Source organism: Rhodnius prolixus, unplaced genomic scaffold (genome assembly GCF_049639745.1).
Source record: "Rhodnius prolixus isolate KJV_2025 unplaced genomic scaffold, Rpr scaffold_7, whole genome shotgun sequence".
Classification (NCBI taxonomy): domain Eukaryota; kingdom Metazoa; phylum Arthropoda; class Insecta; order Hemiptera; family Reduviidae; genus Rhodnius; species Rhodnius prolixus.
The window spans coordinates 10,553,041-10,574,452 of record NW_027411582.1 but is presented as its reverse complement, the minus strand read 5'-3'; the positions used below and the strand labels follow the sequence as shown (position 1 = coordinate 10,574,452).

General features: G+C 30.6%; 1 protein-coding gene and 1 long non-coding RNA gene across 25 annotated transcripts in view; one reads left to right on the top strand and one right to left on the bottom strand.

Moving 5' to 3' along the window:
- The window catches only part of LOC141446931 (diuretic hormone receptor-like), a 323,691-nt gene that overhangs the window by 62,600 nt on the left and 239,679 nt on the right, over positions 1–21,412 (bottom strand). For 5 of the 24 annotated variants that reach the window (XM_074113932.1, XM_074113940.1, XM_074113921.1 and 2 more), the window contains exons 3-6: positions 9,369–9,492; positions 7,626–9,190; positions 6,992–7,185; positions 758–814 (exon numbers count right to left, since the gene is read on the bottom strand). In XM_074113932.1, the coding sequence (XP_073970033.1) occupies positions 758–808 (51 nt within the window). In that variant the 5' untranslated portion in view covers positions 809–814; positions 6,992–7,185; positions 7,626–9,190; positions 9,369–9,492. Of the gene's footprint in view, positions 1–757; positions 815–6,991; positions 7,186–7,625; positions 9,348–9,368; positions 9,493–15,442; positions 15,820–21,412 lie in introns of those variants that run through there. The other 19 variants (XM_074113938.1, XM_074113941.1, XM_074113939.1 and 16 more) reach the window with 16 other exon arrangements.
- On the top strand, positions 10,595–13,677 carry LOC141446935 (uncharacterized). Its single transcript, XR_012454009.1, has 5 exons — positions 10,595–10,725; positions 11,721–11,778; positions 11,921–12,024; positions 12,433–12,498; positions 12,659–13,677. It is a non-coding gene; the product is annotated as an uncharacterized lncRNA (long non-coding RNA).

Sequence of the window (21,412 nt, the reverse complement as noted above, 5' to 3'; positions counted from 1 at the left end):
TATCTTCGTATCGTAACTTAGAGAGATTACTTAAAGTGAGAGACTTAGAGAGATTAAGGCGTTAAGTAAGAGAAAGTAGTGGACGGAGAGGAGGGCCAATAGGTAGGTTCTATATAGGCAATAGGCAAAGAAAAATCGGCAAAGTTGCCTATTCAGAGTCCAAGCATGATGTTTAGAAGTACTACATCCTGGTAACTAGTTGAGCAACGATCACATAAGAATAAGGAAAAATATAAGAATTTATCAGAATTAAAAGCTACAATTCAGGCGAGTATACTCAGTTGCAAGTGAAAAGTGGAAGGGATTGGAAGCTGTGGAGATAACAATAGATTGAAGGGAATCAGAGATTTCAGAAGGAACAAGATGATGGTACGATAACCTAAAAGATACCCTTAAGAAAAACCGAACACGAATTAGTTTTTTAAAAAAATATCAAAACACAGTTTTCCAATCATTAATGCAATGCTAATAATAATAGGAGAAGTGATTAGCTGAGTGGTTAGGTACTGGATTCCAATGCACAGACCATGGGTTTGAATCCAGCTGATGGCCCTTAGATTTTATTTTTCTAGGAGCTTCACACAGCCTACTGTCTACGGTGATGGATGACAGCGTTGTCTGCTACGAGAGAACAAAGTACGGAGGCCGGCAGTACCCTGAAAAAAAACTTCGGGCGCCAATTACCTCAGATGTAGTCGCGCCTTAAATTAAAATAATTAATAATGAAATAAAATAAATATAACAATAGATTACTTACTTCCTCCCCTAGTTTAATGGTAGGATCCGTAAAATTCCCATCAGTACTCATGTTTCCCTGAAACAAAAAACAAAAGGACAAAAGTTTAATTTATCCTTTAACGCAAAACTTGGGAAATTCAACTAATATGGTAGCACATGAGTCCAAGAGACCCATTATTGCAATTTCAAGATTTTTCGCCAGATTACAATCAATTTAAATTGTCATTACTTTAAATAAAACAGCTTGACATGGGGGAAAAAAATAAATAATTTATTTTAAAAATATATTATACAGGAAAGTTAATCGACAAGCTATTCAGAATTACTTTTATATATTTTAGAAAAAATACCTGGATAATTATACTATAAACCTCAACTGCATCATACATCCACAAAATTATATAACTGAACATCAACCAGGGAAACAAATAATAGAAAACACAATAAAAAAAATAAGAAGAAAACTCTCGTGGCAACCGTAATTAGAATAACGAAAACCAGTATCATTATTATGATATTGTGTTACATTTACGGTTATTATTTTTCCTCATCGTCTAAAGGAAAATGAAATTTTTCTAACATTTATTTGGTGGAACTAAAATTACCTTATTTCATCACAGCTTACGGTTATTTTTGTGTCATTATTTTTTTTAATAATTGGAATTTAAGGTATTCATTTAAGCATCCTCATGAACAGGGCAGAAACAGTGGTTTCAAAAATGTAATATTAAAGGGATTCAAAACTAACATTTAAACCATAAGCTAGCCACAAAATGAATTTTAGGGCAAAAAAAATAGGCAAGAGGCGTCAAGAGAAAGCTGCTTGAATTAACTATTACATTATAGTAAATGAAATAAAATAATTAATAATAAAAGATGAATAGAATAATTTAAATGTTTCTTTGTTGATTAGGAAAGTATTGTGCTCATGACTCAGAAGAATGGAAAGACCTAAGTTTTAGATATTATTAAGGAGGTTTCAATAAGTTGATAAAATTCTGAGTTAGAAAATTATGATATCTTCTTTGAACTTTCTACGATTTTTTTATTTTGAATTTTGATGAGTACCTACTCATACCACACCAATTTTTAAAAACCATTTTTCGGACTCAGGGAGATCTCAAAATAAATATTTTGCAGTAAAACCAGAAAATCTAAAACCTGCATGTTGAACATCTAGTGTTTTCACCCTGAAGTCGGCCACCGTAAAGTGTTTTCTAGTTTCATTCGACAATATTTATCACCGAATATTGAGCTGTAAGAAGTTTCTAAAAAGAGTAAAATCTAATGGCAAGTAGCTGGTTTCGAAAGCGGGTCCTCAGAAAGGCTGAACACTTAGCTAATACAGTCTTTGTCTATTCAGAAATTTTGTATATAAATACATATTTGTGCATTTTTCCCTTCAGGATGGATATTTTCTATGAAAACACTGATTAGAAAATTTAGAATTAATACAGCATCTTTTTTCTCTCCTAGCATGAGAAAGTAGAAAGTTGATGCACTATGTTTGATGTTTTAATAGAGATAAAAGCTTGGAGACCCTCAAAATGGGCTGCTTTTTTTGTGAATACAGCTTAATTAGTACTAAAATACACGTAGATAGATCTGAGGTTGAAAGGGCTTAAATCAGTAAGCCCGGTAAGCTACTTAAATGCAGCCAATTTGTTGGAACAGAAACCACACAATTCATTGAACATGGTCTTTTTCCAGCTTGTCTATATTTCTACCAATTAAAACATATTTTGAACGGAAGTTTGTTTAAAAAAAAAAAATCTACTCCGTATTTTTTTTAAAGGGTACATCTTGCCGTCCATTTATCTCTTTCAATTTATTGAAATACAGTGTTCAGCTTGTTGTATGGGTATTTGTATCAAAATTCCTTTTAACAGCCAAATCCTAAAAGTATTTTGGATAAATACTACTGAGAAATGTTCCATTTGTGTGGACAACTTAAGACTGTTAACTGTATAAGGACTGTTATTTATCAACTTTTTTTTTCACTTTGACAAAATTTGAAAGAAAAAATTATTTTTCTTTCTTACCAAAAATTGTGACATACTTTTCCTTATGTTAACTTTTCCTTCCAATAAGATTAACTGTATAAAACATTTGTTCAAAATTAATTTTTAAGTAGTAAAAGTGGGTTGTTATTTTATAGTATTATATTTTTAATTTTTTTCTGAAAATAAAAGCTTCTGTTTCTATTTATTTTATGGAAATATATAATTGGTATATTTCTGATGAAGAGCAAGGCTTATTTTACAAAAGCCAAGCTATCTCTTTAATAGTTCTAAAATCATTACAAATGGTGTATAAAACTATTGAAATAAGAAAAATTGAACGCCATCAAGTGCTAATCCCATTCAGTATTTACATCTCTCATGACATTTTATTCTAGTTACACATTTGCTTGCTGTAAATTTGACAGTGGCAAATAAATAAATAGTTAATGAAAAAAGTAATGATTACATATTACCATATTTTGGTCTCTAGGTAGCCGAAGTCCTATGAGGACTTACGGACTAGAGCTATGGGGGTTCAGTCAAGCCTACGAACATACGGAGAGTACAAAACATTTCAATCAAAACTCCTGTCGACAGATAGTTGACGCTCCTTTCTACGGTGACTAAACTCACTCACTTCATAACGACCTTAACATCCCCTTCGTACACCAACTCGCCAAGACGAAATATCAAAAGTTCCATACTGCTCTCTCTTCTACCTCTAATCTCTCGTACTGATTTTCGCCTCCTCTGACATTCATAACAATCTTCCTCGCCGATGGTCCCGCAACTAACTTTCAGTCTGAAGAACTAAACGTCATTATTCTCCTATAAAGAATGCTACCGCTAGGAGTTTCTTTCCTCCTGCTCTTCCCGCACCAGTTTATCATATCTTTCATATTTACTCATTGCATACAGATTGTAAATTACTAAATAAATAAATAAAAAAAGTAGCACAAGTATACATTTCAATATATAGTTCAGTATAGTTAGTTTAGTAATACAGTTTTGGTATTATTCAAATTCCTGTCAATTTTTGGTTACAAACTCAAAGTTAAGAAACGCCGCTTCTCTTTTATTTCACCATATTACCTCCAGTCCCAAACAAAAATTATTTAGAGGATTTGTGAAGGCGGTTGGTCTTTTCTTTAAATACTAATTTAGAATAATACCCGGTCGTGTGTCTTCTATTATTTAAAGAAAAGATAATTGGTTGAACATTTCTATTTTTATTTTTTGCTGAAATTATTTTTCGAAAATAGTCTGGGTGTGTTCGTAATAATAAATGAAGAACACAAGATATTCATATTACTGTTTCAGTTTTCCAAACACACACTAAGACATAAATTGTAAAATTTTCCATTTAAACAAACTATTCTAATAAATTTTCTAATTAACATTGCATTTATAAAGTTTGTTATCTCGAAATTTATGCATGGGTGCATTCAAATATAAAATTATATTTATTCACTAGCTTCTGGCAGAAGGTTTGTGAGGTGTAAATCTTTTATAAAGTTGTATTTTGACGAAGAGTTATCACTAAGTTCTTTCTTTCCACTTTCTCACACTCCTTTTAACAGGAAGTATTACAATCGTGAATTTTTTATTTGACGTTTCGACTTGGTGTCACCCTTTGACCTGGTAATAAGCTTCTGGAAAATACCTGCTGTACTGAAGCTTTATAATCTCTCTTTTTTTTAATAGAAACATTTTCTTCAGCAATGTTATTCTTAAAGCAGTTCTTAGGGAAAATGGGTTTAAGATACCTCTAATGTGCCATTCAAGTATTATGTGCGGTCTCAATACTATAATAATAAAAATACGAATGCCATTTCCAAGAAAAATTTCAATTTTAAGATAATAGGCTGAATGCAGGAATCAATTTTCGTTTTCCATATTTCTGTTATGTTTTGCAATTAATTAGATTTGTTTAAATTTTAACTTATTTTAACACAATATTTTAATTATAAGTTTTATAATGTGCCTTATAGATAAAAATAAATAATAATTTACATCGGAAAATTCGTCTTCATAGATTGATAGTTATACAAGGAAATTAAGCAATGCAAAAAATAAATACAGAAAATACAAGTAAAGTAAGAACTAAGTAAAATAAAAGTAATCAGCGAAACAAATTAATAATTAATAATAATAAAATGAGAAAATAAAAAAGTAGTTGATCAATAAATTCTCAACTGGAATAAACATAAATGAAAACAAAAAAATAAATAAATATTTTCGATAAAATCATGACGCAAAACCATTAATGATCCTCCGTGATACTGAAATACATCTTTGAATCACCTAAAAAAGTACCCACCACGTATTTCTGAGATAGTTTCGAGCTTCGGTTCTTAAAGTCTTACCCGAGAGGCGGAGTTGTTCCCAAAAGTTACAGAAAGAAAACGGCTAAACCTCAGGAATAAAAAGAGGATTATAATTAAGAGGGTAACTATCCTCTAATTTTAAACAACCATCGTTATTCAATTAATTATAGATGCGTCATCATTCTACACTTTTCTTTTTTTTAAAAAAAGTCAAAATCTCAAAAGAGATCATTCGAATTTAAAAGGGAATTTTTGAGAATTACTACAAAAAGCAAACTAATTATTTTTAATCTGCCTGTGATTGAAAGAGGTGATAACAGAGAAATGAAAAGTAATAATAAAAATCAAGTTGAAATGCTCGTTAAATCCGCTGGGGTAAGTGAGTTAACTTTGTACTAACCACTTTTAGATTAGGTAAACCAATTGAAAAGAGAATTAGACCACTTAAAATAATATTTGAAAACGAAACTACAGCCTATATAATATTAAGGCAAAGGCGTTGGATGCTAGCTAATGTACCTCAACAAAGGGACTTATATAATAAAGATTCAACGCTAATGGAAAACGCTATTTTCGCGAAAGTTAGGTATCATGTTGGAAGAAAGAATTAAAGCTCGAGAAACGGATATAAATAAGAAATAAGTTACGAGGAAATTCACAAACTGTAAAAACAACTACTAAATACCCAGTTACAAATCTATTAACAAAATGCAGATAGAATAAGAACCAAATTATGTAATAATCTAAAATAGTTTGTCAACTTATGTATACATAATTTTATTGACTGAAACCAACTTAAATAGCAATATAAATACTTCTGCACTTGAATTGGATAGATCAGGGGTCGGCAACCTATTTTAAGTGGAGAGCTATTTCTTCTTAAATAATTTTAATAAATCTTACCAAGAGCCGCAAGGATGATAGTGTAAATAACTCTGTAGATCATTTGTATTCGCAAATTATTATTTTGTGATATTCAATAACATTTAAATGTTTTATATATTATTTTCACATATTGCAAAGTAAATAAACAAATAAATAATAACTTAACGAATGAAAAGGCGGCAGTCTTACAATATAAGTCAAGTACTTTATTTTGATATTGTATAATTCTATTCAATTTCGAACCTATCACATTTAAAATTATTTTTGAAAAAATACCTTTAATAAATGGAATTTTCATTCGTTTCAATAAAATTAAAATATACAATATATTTTGGGCAGGCTGAAGAGCCACACAATTGGGTTAAAAGAGCCACGGGTTGCCGACCCCTGGGATAGATATAACATTTATAGGATGGACAGATCATGTGATACTAGCTACGAAAAATCTGGTGGTGGAGTCTAAATTGCTGTTAAAAAGAACAAACGAAGCTACGTTCGAACTCTATAGAACAACAATTTGTTAACACTTAAGTTTGAGTCAGAATCGATACTTATTGGTGCGGTCTACATTCCACCTGCTTCAGCTCTGCAGGATTATCAACAACATTGCATGACCAATGAACCTATAATTCAGTCATCTAAGTCATCAACAAAGCGTTCATTGCAGGTGACTACAATATTCCTTCTGTTGATTAGTTAAATGTAGCTAATAACACCTGTGAATCTCTGTCTCCAGCGGGAAAACTTGTTGTGGATGCATATGTTTATGCACAAATGTATCAAATACATAAACGATTTGTTTTCAGTCTCTGAACTGAGTGCCTAAATTATCAAGATATTCCTCTTTCAGATTCTAAATATTCTAGAACTCAATTACATATCTATTACAGAATCTAAAGAGATTTGCAATGGCATAGGTGTGCTTGACACCACACTCATATTCTAAAAATCAGTTTTTTCATTACGATGATTGAAAGACCATTTTTTTTGAATAAAGGAACACTGTATCATCATTAGCAAAAATTATAATTTACTTACTTCGAAATTTAAACTGAAATAATCTCCAGCTATAGAGTTATGACCAAAAATAACCCCGAGATTTCAGCATATTTCAAAAAGCAGTCTGTGATGTGAGATCATCCGCGCTTCACCAAGATATGAAGAAACAATAAAAAAACCTCTCCAGCATCCATACTGCATGCCATCTCCCCTCATTTCAGCTCATCAAATTCCTATTTTAATAAATTTGTATAAAAAATGTGCAAAAAGACTTGAGAATTTGCATCATTCTCCAGAATAAAATACAAAAAATTTCTAAAGAAAAAAGAAGATATTTCTAATTATATGCATTTTATGATTCATTTTAGTTCTAATAAAAAGTCAACATATTCTTTGAATTAATATGTAATTAACTAATGCAACTTAAAAAGCCGAAGTTCTGTAACATTTCTGCTGACTTCTTCTTTGTTAGTTTCCGTTTCAAATGCAGTTCTTTCATATAAAAATGGTTTTGCTGTAAATTAGACGGATTTTATAATTTATAAATAAATATCATTAATTTTATACCCATTATTGATTATTGTAATTGCTGGGTTATTCCTAATAAGAGTTAGAAAAGATTCTGCCCTTATCATAGCACAGTTTTAAGAATTTGTATTTCTTTTCACTTAACTGAACTGAGACAATAGTCGTTAGAAGCAGCACTCGCTAGTTCTTCCTAAATTCGTCTCCTTCTTCGGCTTTACATGCTTACACCTGCGCCGCAAGATCTTCCTTGTGGTCACCTTGCTGATACCTTCCGGGTTATTCAGCTAGCAGCTTTTTGTAAATCTATCCAACGGCGTTCTCTACACATCCAAATCCAAACATTTGGACAACTATACCTGCTTCGCCAAATAATTGTTTCCCAATCCTACACAAAAGTGTAAGTATTATTTTTTGGGCAATACAGTTTTCTGCTCTACATACGTACAGATTCCTTAACTTATTTTGAATTACAAGAATGGAAAAATTATTCTTTAGGTAACATGTGAAATAAATATTTTTCAACTAGGTAAGAACAAGAAGTTATTGATTGTAATAGAAATGCAACTATAAATTTAATTTAAAACTTATTCCTAAACAATTAATGAGGATATTTGCTTTTCTCACAGCTTAAGCTGTGGAAGAATCCGTGGTTTAACCTGAATCCTAATAGTTCAATGTTAGGTAGATAGATAAATAATCTTTATAAGTATGTACAATAAATAAATAAATAAATGAAGTGCCAATGAACAATACATTATAACCTTCATGATGATGTGCGGAAAGCTTAAGATGTAAAGGCTGCAGAATGCAGGGGAAAAGGAAGGAAAAACCTGCAGCTAATAGTTAAATTATCTGGCCTGCGCTGTCTACTGTTCAGTAGCAAAACTCAAAAAAGTCAATCTTGTTCAGGGCTGGCAAACCAATCCCAAACTGTGTTAGTAGTCCAAAAGCAAATTTCTGGTAACAGAATTCAATTTTCGGAGCTAATAGGAGCAATAAGCGCCCATTGCTTTAATCAAAATTCATCAACAATTTCAAAGAAAATTTTATTTTAAAAAACTAGTAAGCATTTTTAATTTCTCACTTTTTTTTTGTTAATCAGATAAGCTTCCGTTGACTAAGAAGAAACTGTGTCTGTAGTTCATAGATCTGGTAGTAAAAAGGACTCCACTGCCCTAAAGTTCTGCAGTATGCTCCAAAGGGTCAATCTCCAGGGCTGGGTTGAACTAGTTCCAAAGTACCCCTATCACACACAGCTCACTGGTCCACAGGGTCAGTCTCTACAATTGGATACTCAGTATTCCAAGATACTGTATCCATGCAGGGTCCAAAAGCCAACTGCTATCAACAGAATTGCATTTGAGGAGCTAATAGGAACAAAAATGCTCCCATTGCTCTAAAATATTCACCAATAATGATGAATAGAAATTAATTTCAATTTAAACAAACACAATTTTAAATTTCTCACTTCTCATTCTGTTAAAAAAAATCCAAGGAGTTAAAGAGAAGAAACTACCTCAAATAGTCTATAGGTAATGGTTCTTATGGGGTACCCAAAAAGACTTAGCCTCAGGTTCGGAGATAAACAATCTGTAATGTACTTTCTTTCTGAGCAGAATCAATGTTACACAGGATCATTCTTCAAAGATTAAACTAAAAATTCCAGGCTATGGTCTTACCGAGCTGAGTCAGTGCTCCAAAAGTCAATTGCTAGAAAAAGAACTACATTTTTTTTTGTAGCCGTTAAGATCAAATGACACATACTGCACCAAAATGCAAGGTGCTTGACGTGTACAAACTAAAAAAATTCATTCACAATTTACGGCATGCACTTCTCAACGATTTTAGAGGAATAGATAATATTAAAACTATATCCAAAAATGAATACCTTTTTCTTAATGAAATTGTTCCAAAAATTAATTTAATAGATAAATTAGTATTTAGAAACCAATTAGCTGTGATGAAATAGCAGTTTTCCCTTTGAAATGTGAATCAGCAAATCTCCATATAATCTTTAAAACAAAAAAAAATAATTTTTAATTAGTAATAATTAATTATATTCGAATTTTCATTTACGTTTTATTGTTAATTTATATTTTCACAAATAGAGTTACCACTGGAATTACACTCCACTAGAACCATTTCCAATAATTCCTATCCCCACCACTTTTTGATAATTAAAAAAAATCTCTAAAATAACTTGAAATAATTATTAAAGAAAATTATAATGAAATAAGTTACGTATCTTCATCTTTGTAGGGTGTTAAATTTTCATTTCAATATCTACCTACATAAATGGTTGCATAGTAAAAAGTCATTTAAAAAAAATGTGTCTCTTTTGGACAAAAAACAATTAAATGGGCGAGCAAGCACAACTTTAGAATTAATTATTATTATTTTATACTGATACCATTATCTTATTTCAATTTATTACTGAAAAATATTAATTTATCTTTGCAAAATATATTATATTAATTTGCTCAGCCTCCATTTAATGATTTTCTTTTGTTTTAATTCAAGCTTCCCCTCCCTCACCAACCCAATAATTTCGTAAAATTTAAAAAATAAATGAGAAATTAAGAATAAATTGGGGTTTTATTTTTTTAAAAAAAGTGAAATAAAATATTTACTTACATAATTAAATTTAATCATTTCATTTTAATTTTTTTGAATAATTATAACTAATAATTAGAATCCTTGTTACTATTTAGTTCAATTAATATTTTCTACTTTTTAAATGAATAAATTTGATCCAATTTAAATAATAGATAATCATTTCTTTCATCTTTAGGAAAAACACATTAATTAAATTATTATTTAAAATTCAAGTTTTAAGTCAGCCATTTATTTTTCCATTTACTTGTACTTAAGAAAAAAACACAGCCTTTATAAATCTATTACGTCACAAAATAAATCTAAAAGCTTCCTTTTATTTGCTAAATACTTCCTAAATAAAAGATCAATTCTGATTGGTCCACGTATGTATGTAATATTCATACACATAAAACTTCAACATCAAGTGACAATACAAAAAAATAATCCCTGAATATTGAGTTTATTAATGTATAATTTTTAAAAAAGACCATATCAGAAATTCTTTCTCATTTTTTTACAATAGAATATGTATAAATTTTCTCGTTTAAAAACAATTTTTTTTTTAATTGAAGCTAAGACAAGAGGCTGTCGTAGCAAGTGGAAAGCCCCCTTCTCCTGCCTGCTCTGGACCTGTGAAGATCAGCCCTGCTGTAAGTCGTTTTTTTAAATTAATTAATAGAAAAAATATCCCAATTCCCAGCTAATTTTACTTAAAACTTGTTTATTGTGTTATAAGCTACAAAGTGATATATAATTTTCCATATTTTCCCATTGATTGATATTAGAAAAATGTGTTTAAAGAAAATTCAATTTGACTGAGAGAGAATCCAATATGGCCAGCCAAATTGAATAAATTAATTAATAGGAAAAATGTCCCAATTCCCAGCTAATTTTACTTAAAACTTGTTTATTGTGTTATAAGCTTTAAAGTGATCTATAATTTTGCACATTTTACCATTGATTGATATTAGAAAAATGTGTTTAAAGAAAATTCCAATTTGACTGAGAGAGAATTCCAATATGGCCAGCCAAATGGAATTGAATTTCATTTTTTTTAAATTACTTTTTAAACTTGTTTTCACAACTTCCAATCCCAAAAACTTTCCCAAAATGTTTAATCCACTCAATATTAACTATTTAAAATATTTTTTTATTAATTTTCTTTTTTTATTTAAAAAAGTGAAAATCGGACCTATTGCGCAATCTTCCGTGATTTTTAATTTTTTCCCCATTTTCCTTTGCAAATTCTTTAATAATCCAACTAAAAAATGTTCATACTTTATCCTTTTATAAATTTTTTGCGATAATTTAATGGATTTATTCAATTTTCATTACAAAAAGAAAATCGGACCCCTCACGCAATTTTCCGTAAAATATATTTTTTTTAAATAATTTATTTATTCTTTTTTCTTAAAAATCCAACTAAAAAGTGTTAATAATTCACCTTTTTATTAATATTTTACTATAATTTGCTAGAGTTATTCATTTTTTATACTAAAATCTGAAATAGGTCCCCTCACGCTAATTCCCGTGAGTTAAAGAATTTTTTGTTTTTTACTTTCTCTCCCTAATTCTTTAAAAATCCAACTAGAAAATATTAATACTTATTCCTTTTATTAATATAAAATGTATAAAATTATTTCAGAAAAAATTAGGAGCAGGAAAAAAAATAAAACAAATTTCCTAAGAAGAAAAGCCCAAAGGTAAGATCCAACATAAAGTAATTTCACTTTTTATGTAGTTTTTAAAAATTTAAATTTTTTGCATTGTTTAATAAATTTACGAATTTTTATATACATAAATTAAATTGATGCAGTTTTTATTAATATATAATTCTAATTTCAGATGGGAGCATTTTTCTATTGCAACACTTTAGTTAATTTATTCGACATGGAGAATATGATCCTGATTCATCCCTCAAAATGGTCACCAAAATAAAAAGTATCAATGTAAGTGGAAAATAATTATAAATTTGTTTTTCTATTTTTTTTGAATTTTCAGAATTAAAGTGTTCATTTTTTAGATCCTTACATTGTCTGATAGTATTGCAATAATTGAAATCTTAGGTCTGTCCATCTTAAAATTGTTAAGTTTCGATTTTGTCTAACTGATTCTTAAAAAATCCAAATTTAAAATGTTTATAATTCACCTTTTTATTAATATTTTACTATAATTTGCTAGTTATTAATTTTTTATTCCAAAATCTAAAATAGGTCCCTCACGTTAATTCCCGTGATTTAAAGAATTTTTTAAAATTTATTTTGTCTCACTAATTCTGCAATAATCCAAGTAAAAAGTGTTAGTACTCAATCTTTTCAATAACGTTTTGTGTTTTCTAATTATTTGTATTATTTCAGAAAAGATAAGAGCTCGAGAAAAGATGAAAACAAAAATTAAGTTTTTCCTAAGAAGAAAAACCGAAGGTAAGATAAAAAAAAAATGTACTTTTTACGTATTTTTAAATTTAAATTTTTTTAAATTATTTTTTTACAATATTTAATACATTTTAGCATAATAAAAAATAAAAATTAATAAATATATATATATTTTGCATTTTTTATTAATATTTAATTCTAATTTCAGATGGGAGTATTTTTCTATTGCAAGTTTGTTAATTGATTCAACATGGAGAATATGATCCTGATTCATCCCACAAAATGGTCTCAAAAAAAAATGTATCAAAGTAAGAGGAAAAAACTATTTGATAAATCTATGATTTTTCTATTTTTTTTTTTTAAATATTTTCTTTATATAGTATTTTCAAAATTAAAACGTTTTTCTTCCTCAGACCCTTAGATTGTCTGATAGTATTGCAATAATTGAAATTTTAGGTCTGAACATAATGTTAGGATTGATTCATAAATTCAATTCCTAACTAGCTGTTACGGCCTAAAATAAGATCAATTTTTGTAAACTTAAAAATCAATCATTAATTTTGAAAATGGATATATAAAGAAATAAGAAAAAAAAAATAGAAATAATAAAATATTTATATCAATTAGTCAAAATATGACTTGCCAAGGATCTGTAAAAAGAATATTTTTTGTGTTCCTTAATTCTATAGTTTCAAGAACAAATTTCCCTGAAGTTAAGCGAAAATAGAGTTAGTAATATATTTTCATTTCCAAATTGGAAAATCCAAAATATATTACCATCTCATTTTATGTGGAAAGTTTTCCATAACTTTTGCCACAGACAGGGCAACACTTTGTTGTTGAAACGTTGGTAATATAAAGAAATATCCTTTCTTTTTTTTTATTGGCTGATCCTCATCAAGATCTCTTTCATTACTATGTACCTACTTTTTTTTTACCTGGACCTTCCAACATCTACTTTTCCCAATGATAGCCAATCATTCACACAGGATTGTTCTGGAATAATGTACTGATTAATCCAGAGCAATCTGAACTTAGGTAGCCCAGATGGTCAAGGTCTATCGTTGGCAAATAAATTTATTTCATGATATTGGGGGGTGGGGTAGAGTGATGCGACCGGAACCATCGGAAATACTCGCCAAGAGTCTGGAATTATAGTTTATTTTTAAAAATGGTTTTTATTTATTTTACAGATTTTTTTTTTATTAAATATAAAAAAAATTATGAGTACACAATTATTTTTTTGTCTTTTTTCTTATCTAATTATACTTGAATTTGCAATATTTCGACCTACTTGGAACAACGCAACTTAGATTTGTTGCCATTTTTCAAGCAAAGTTAATTTCTTAGTCGTATTTTACTATAATAACTTTGCTTATTTTTTAAGATGGATCTTCTCCTCTATTTGAATTTTTTGTCACTTTTTAATGTATAGAGTTTTCTATTCTGTATTAATTCCCTACATGGTAAGGTGCGTCCCATTTGTGCCCAATATTCGAAGTTATTTTCATTTTTTCCCCCTTCCGAAGTCTGAGTTGATTTAATCTTCTATGGGAATGAATCATACCCTTAAAAAATGGATTAAAACAACCAAGATTCAAGTGGGGAAAAAATTGAAAATAACCTGGAATACAGGTACTAGTGGGAATATTTGATCAATGAAGGAAATTTAGTAAAAAATTTAAAAAACTTCAAACATTAAACAGAAAGAAGAAAAAGGAATACTATACAAAAGATTATTATGGAATAGAACAGAGTGGAATTTTTATTCCCAAAAATTAAGAAAAATTATATAGAAAAACAGGACTAAGACATTAAATTCTGCTAGATAAATGTCGAATTAGGTGATATATATTTTTTAAAAATATTCTTTACAACTTTTTATGAATATAGAAATGAATTGATTTAATAAAAATTAAGGGTAACGAGAAAGGGTGTCCTAAACTCAAAATCCTCCAAAAAGCCGTCCCCCCTCATTTTCCAAAGAATTAATAGGAAAAATGAAGAACTTAGAAGAGACCTCATCTCCTGATGGAATGACAGAGCAAAACTAGTACACTTAAAGGGTCCAATTCTAAAACCTCTTTTCATTAGATTAATTTATTTTATTAAACCATTTTAAGTTTATTGAATTGAATCGAAGAAGTTGTTGCAAGTGCATTAGTTATTAAAACTATTGATTTTCTCCCCCAATTTTTCTGAATTTTCAAATTTTCTTTAAAATAAATTCACGAGAAAAAAATCTGAAGTGAACACTCACATGACTTCCTCTTACGTCACAATTTAAGTCATTAAATTTTCTTGAAAGAATTTGTTCTAAAGAGGCAATTGGACAATTAAAAAATGAAATACAATTAATAATTCTGCATTTGAACTGCAAAGTTTATATGAAAATAGTTGGGAAATCTTCCGCAAAAAAAAAAATCGATTGAATAACGTGATAATTTTGGTAAGCTGTTTTTATTTAAATTCAGAATTTACTTTCAATTAATATTACGAAGTCCACACACTTCTGTCAAACACTCTTGTTCAACACTTCAATATGGTTTAATACTTAGGGTTCTGCCTAGCATATTAATTATCCTCTCTCTTTTCTCTTTCTCTCGCTTAAAATCAACCGGATAAAAAAAAAAATTAAGTTGGATTATCAAACTATTATTTTACAGTTTTTATCGTATTTTTTTTAAAAAAGTTTTCAGTTGAATTATTTTCACTCTACAAAATTATTATTTCTTCGAGAAGCCATATTGAATTTTCCCGGGTAATAGAGTGAACAGTAACTCAATTGCCTTCATTTTTTCATTAATTAGGGAATTTTTTTTATATTTACTGTCTTGTGAGGGAACCACCAACACATAACAGTCTCGAGATTTCTTTACAGCTATACATTTTCAAAAAATCAACTTTTCCGACACAGAAAACTCCCCCAATAAAAGTGTATTTCCAGTGAAAACCCAATAATTTAGAAAATATAAACAAAAACTAAACTTACATGAATAATTTTCCTTGCGGCTAATTCCATATCGTTAAATATTATCCATTCATTTTGAACAAAACTTAACAATTCATGTTTCAAAATTTTAAAAACACTAAAATTGCAATTTAAAAACATTTTATACTGAACACAACTTATTTGCATAACCTCGCCAGAAACACACAAGAACTAGACAACTCTCAAGGCTTTGGATAGCAAAAAAGACTGCATTCCTCCAATTAGTCGAATATCATGATAATAAACACAATAAAAGCAAATAACTTGAAAGAAAATAACGTGTAGAATTTAAAAACTTAACATTTCAATAAACTTTTAAATTGGGACATCCCTGCTATCAACGTGGTTGGAAGACAGAACAGCAACTGCGAAAATAATGTCCCCACTCTAAACAGTCATAGAGCGTTTAGTTGTATGCGATTGGTTAGAAAAATGTTTATTTTTCTAACTTTTGACTTAAGCCCTTCTTACTGTACCAAATTAATAACATCCTGTCTGTTAGTTTTAAGAAATATGGGAACTACAGACTTTAAAATTAGGAAACAGTATTTAGCTATAATTCAACCATCTAACTATTCTATATTTAATTTTTGGAAAATACCTCCTACTCTAATGTTATAATTTACATAAATGCATTCAGATCAACAACTTTTATATTATTTATTGAAATTTACAACTACAACAATTGCTGCAAGTAAGTTTGGCACATGATAGCGCTATGTCAGAATTATTTGAAATGGCTCCTAGAGGATTCATTCTATTATCGATGGACTTACTACACTACTTTCACGAAAAGAGTAAATCGCGAGGACATCTTCTGTTCGAACTCCTTGGAGTATTAGCTGGTATTACGGTAAAAGATAGATGTTCGTTTAAAGGATTAGAATGAGCTGTTATTGAGGAATGAAATTTTGAGAAGAAACGTTTTTTAAGGTCTTTATGACGTAGGGGATACATGTTTTCGAAGTATTTTTTGACTGTCAATGCTGGATGCTTTGTGAATTGAATCTTTTAGTCGATCACCATACTTATAATTAGCAGAGAAAAATAAATATAAATAATTTGTCATGAAAATTTAGAGGGGAAAAATTTTTTTTCTGCCAATAATTCTTTGTTTTATCCCCTCTTACATCCCTAGTAAGGGGAGGATAATGTTGGTGTCAAATTTCAATCACCATTTGTCTGAGTTTGTGTGTAAGACAATAAGCTGTTAGAAATCCTAGAGAGTGAAAACCTAAGAGCTACCGAATACCGGGATCTCCGCGTGGAAATCTAACAGCACTAATCGCTTAGCCAATCCCATCTCTATGATAAATGTAAAACTTTTTAAGAACTTGTTGGGCCAGTCATTTCGCAATAGCGCCCCCCCTGAGTGTGATATCCACCATTACATTACTCGTACCACTGCTAATCTTCTCCTACCCTAAATTCAAAAATAATTTCTTTTTTTAATAAAATTGTATTTACTTTTTTTAAAAAAATATTTAATTATTTCTGTAAAGCAATTTAATTATGTATTTTATTATAATATATTTGTTTTTAATTTCAGCAAGTGCGGTAGTGTTAAATTTTCGGAAGTGATTGCCACGTGAATATTTTCTGGTTTTAACAAATAATTCTTTTTAAATAGTGCGTTCATAAAAGTATTTCGGTTTTTCAAAATTCCGTCACAAAAAGAAAAGAAAAGCGTTACAGTATTTTTGCGTTCATATATCTTTTTAAACTGTGTCAAGTGTCCAGTGATGATGACGATATGAAGACATCAATCCAGTAACCTGACATTCCAGCATTCAACAGGAGGAGTTGATAGTGGTTCCATATAAATATGTGTCAGTTCTCTTAAATGAGATATTTTAAAAAAAAATATATATATATAATAAAGTAAAAATACAACAAAAATTATAATTCCAATATGCTTTATTTATTTGTTTGTTTAATATATTTTATTCCGCAGGCTTTTAACGTTTTATGTTATATAATATTTTTAATATAGATTATTATTTTTGGGAGCAGCTGGGAATCGTTTCGAATCATTTATACTTTTAACGGCTTTCGAGAATTTCTTAATCGACCATTACCGATAAAAATCAACTAAACAATCAATAAATTTATCTTTAGTACGTAAGAATATATTAATTTCTATGTCCATGATAATTTTTATTAATATTTTTTTTTTTTTGGAATTATAATTATTTAAATTTATACATTTATATGGCCACTATTAACATCCTTCTTCGGAACTTCAAGTTCGAGAGAAGCAGAACAAGTAAAAGATAAGTGTTTCTTCCTTAATTTTATTTGTTTATTTTGTTATTAATATGTAGGCGAATTAGGATAGTATATTCAAGAGAATATAAAAGGTCCTCTGAGTCTGCGATTCCCCAAAAGTGATCAGATTTGGGAACAGGGGAATGAAGTATACAAATTATTCGTACTTCAAATTGCATTTGTTTTTTCTTTTCCTTTTTTTACCCTTTGCATGGAAATTTCACCAAAGTGGGGACCACAGTTTTGCCCCATCATTCCCCTAGGAATAGGAATGACAGCCACACCCTCAGGAGACCTGTTAAACACAATTTTGTGCGATAACGGTCTGTTTGTCTGGGCCATCTTCTTCCTCTATTTCTTCCTTTGGCGCTACAGCCCTTGCAGGGCCTTTGCCTCCTTTAGCAGGAAGTCTCAATCATCTCTGTCCGTGGCTTTGCTACTCTACTGTCTGACCACCCATCATCTGCAGATCCGCCTTCAAATCCTACAGCCAACCGTAACCATGGCCGACCTTTAGGTCTTCCTCCACCTGGGTGTCTTCCATAGACTTTTCGAGGGGCTCTCTCTACACTCATTTTGTGAAAGTGAAACCTCCCCCAACCGCTGCAACCTCCCCACTTTGCCATTGTCACAAATTTAGATGTGACAAAAAAGGCGATTTTAATAAATGTATAGTAACCTAATTATAAACTTAAAAAAACTCAGAGGACAAACCGGAAACAAATAATAAGTGTTTTATTTGTTTATGTTTTTTTATGTATATTATTAGCTTTCTAAAATATTGTACGCACAATTACATAAATGCCCAGTTTAATGATTAACACCCACATAACAACAAAAGCAGTTCACAAACGTACAACTAGAAAGACAAAAAAAGTTGTTCATAACACCATAAATAAACAAATAATTTTGATTTAAAATTAGCGTACAATCAACATATCGGTGAATTCAATTGTAAAAAGAGAACAGTACTATTTTGAATCAAGTTACTTACTCCAAACAGAAACATGATCGAAACTTCCAAATCGAGATTACTCACTAGAAAGATTCTGTGTTAGGACAAATATTCTACTTGTGTGATTCTAAATCATTACCACCACTTTAATATGTGGTACTACCATCGGAATGATAAAACCTTATCACTTCGAGAACTAGTACCTTAGTACCGTTCTATGTTAAAGAATAACTCTTAGGAAGAAACAAAGTACCAGCTTACCAACTATAGGAAATAATTAAAACAATATTGTTGGATAAAACGTCAATTTCAATACCAATTCTTCAAAATAGGCGGGCTATTGCGAGAACAATGTTGCACAAATTTAAAGAAAATTATACCAACTAGAAATCAGGCATTAAGTTATTAATCTGATAATACTAAAGAGACGAACCTCAAAATTAATATAAATTCTTAATGATAAAAGGCGAAATCGGTGAATAAGTTAAATGAAAAGTAAAATTTAAATTAGGCTGTACGATACAAAGCACCATAGATACTTTAGTAAACTAAGTAAACTATTAGATACAATGCGAGCACATCACCGTCAGGTTAATAGTACACTACTTTAGGGCCACTATGACGAGTTAAGGAATTATATTACGGGATAACCATCATTACCATGATACCTCTCCACTTTTTATAGCAGCGTTACGCGTTTAGATATAGTGTTAGTTAATGTTAGTGTATCACCAGCAGGATGATATAACCATTTCTATTGCGAGTTTAGACATTAATAGAGTGTCACCAACAGGTTGATACCACTCTCTTTTTATGCCAGCTATACGCGTTAGGACATAGTGTTAGTGTATCACCAGCAGGATGATACAACCATTTCTTATTGTGAGTTTACATATTATTTAGGTGTCACCAGCAGGTTGATACCACTCCCTTTTTATGCCAGCGTTACGCGATTAGACATAGTGTTAGTGTATCACCAGCAAAATGATACAACCATTTCTGATTGCGAGTTTAGATATTAATAGAGTGTCACCAGCAGGTTGATACCACTCCCTTTTTATGCCAGCGGTACGCGTTTACACATAGTATTAGTGTATCACCTGCAAAATGATACAACCATTTCTTATTGTGAGTTTAGATATTATTTGGGTGTCACCAGCAGGTTGATACCACTCTCATTTCATGCCAGCGTTCCGCATTTAGATATAGTGTTAGTGTATCACCAGCAGGTTGATACAACCTTTTCTTATTGCGAATTTAGATATTATTTGGGTGTCACCAGCAGGTTGATACCACTCTCTTTAATGCCAGCGTTACGCGTTTAGATATAGTGTTAGTGTATTACCAGCAGGTAGATACAACCTTTTCTTATTGCGAGTTTAGATATAATTTGGGTGTCACCAGCAGGTTGATACCACTCTCTTTAATGCCAGCGTTACGCGTTTAGATATAGTGTTAGTGTATTACCAGCAGGTAGATACAACCATTTCAAATTGCGAGTTTAGATATTATTTGGGTGTCACCAGCAGGTTGATGCAACCATTTTTGATTGCGAGTTTAGATATTATTTGGGTGTCACCAGCAGGTTGATACCACTCTCTTCTTGTGCCAGTGTTACGCGTTTAGATATAGTGTTAGTGTATCACCAGCAGGTTGATATAACCATTTCTTATTGCGAGTTTAGATATAATTTGGGTGTCACCAGCAGGTTGATACCACTCTCTTTAATACCTGCGTTACGCGTTTAGATATAGTGTTAGTGTATTACCAGCAGGTAGATACAACCATTTCAAATTGCGAGTTTAGATATTATTTGGGTGTCACCAGCAGGTTGATATCACTCTCTTTAATGCCAGCGTTACGCGTTTAGATATAGTGTTAGTGTATCACCAGCAGGTAGATACAACCATTTCAAATTGCGAGTTTAGATATTATTTGGGTGTCACCAGCAGGTTGATGCAACCATTTTTTATTGCGAGTTTAGATATTATTTGGATGTCACCAGCAGGTTGATACCACACTCTTCTTGTGCCAGCGTTACGCGGTTAGATATAGTGTTAGTGTATCACCAGCAGGTTGATAGAACCATTTCTTATTGCGAGTTTAGATATAATTTGGGTGTCACCAGCAGGTTGATACCACTCTCTTTAATGCCTGCGTTCCGCATTTAGATATAGTGTTAGTGTATCACCGGCAGGTTGATGCAACCATTTTTTATTGCGAGTTTAGATATTATTTGGGTGTCACCAGCAGGTTGATACCACTCTCTTTTTGTGCCAGCGTTACGCGTTTAGATATAGTGTTAGTGTATCACCAGCAGGTTGATACAACCATTTCAACTTGCGAGTTTAGATATTATTTGGGTGTCACCAGCAGGTTGATGCAACCATTTTTTATTGCGAGTTTAGATATTATTTGGGTGTCACCAGCAGGTTGATACCACTCTCTTTTTATGCCAGCGTTACGCGTTTAGATATAGTGTTAGTGTATCACCAGCAGGTTGATACAACCATTTCAACTTGCGAGTTTAGATATTATTTGGGTGTCACCAGCAGGTTGATGCAACCATTTTTTATTGCGAGTTTAGATATTATTTGGGTGTCACCAGCAGGTTGATACCACTCTCTTTTTATGCCAGCGTTACGCGTTTAGATATAGTGTTAGTGTATCACCAGCAGGTAGATACAACCATTTCAACTTGCGAGTTTAGATATTATTTGGGTGTCACCAGCAGGTTGATGCAACCA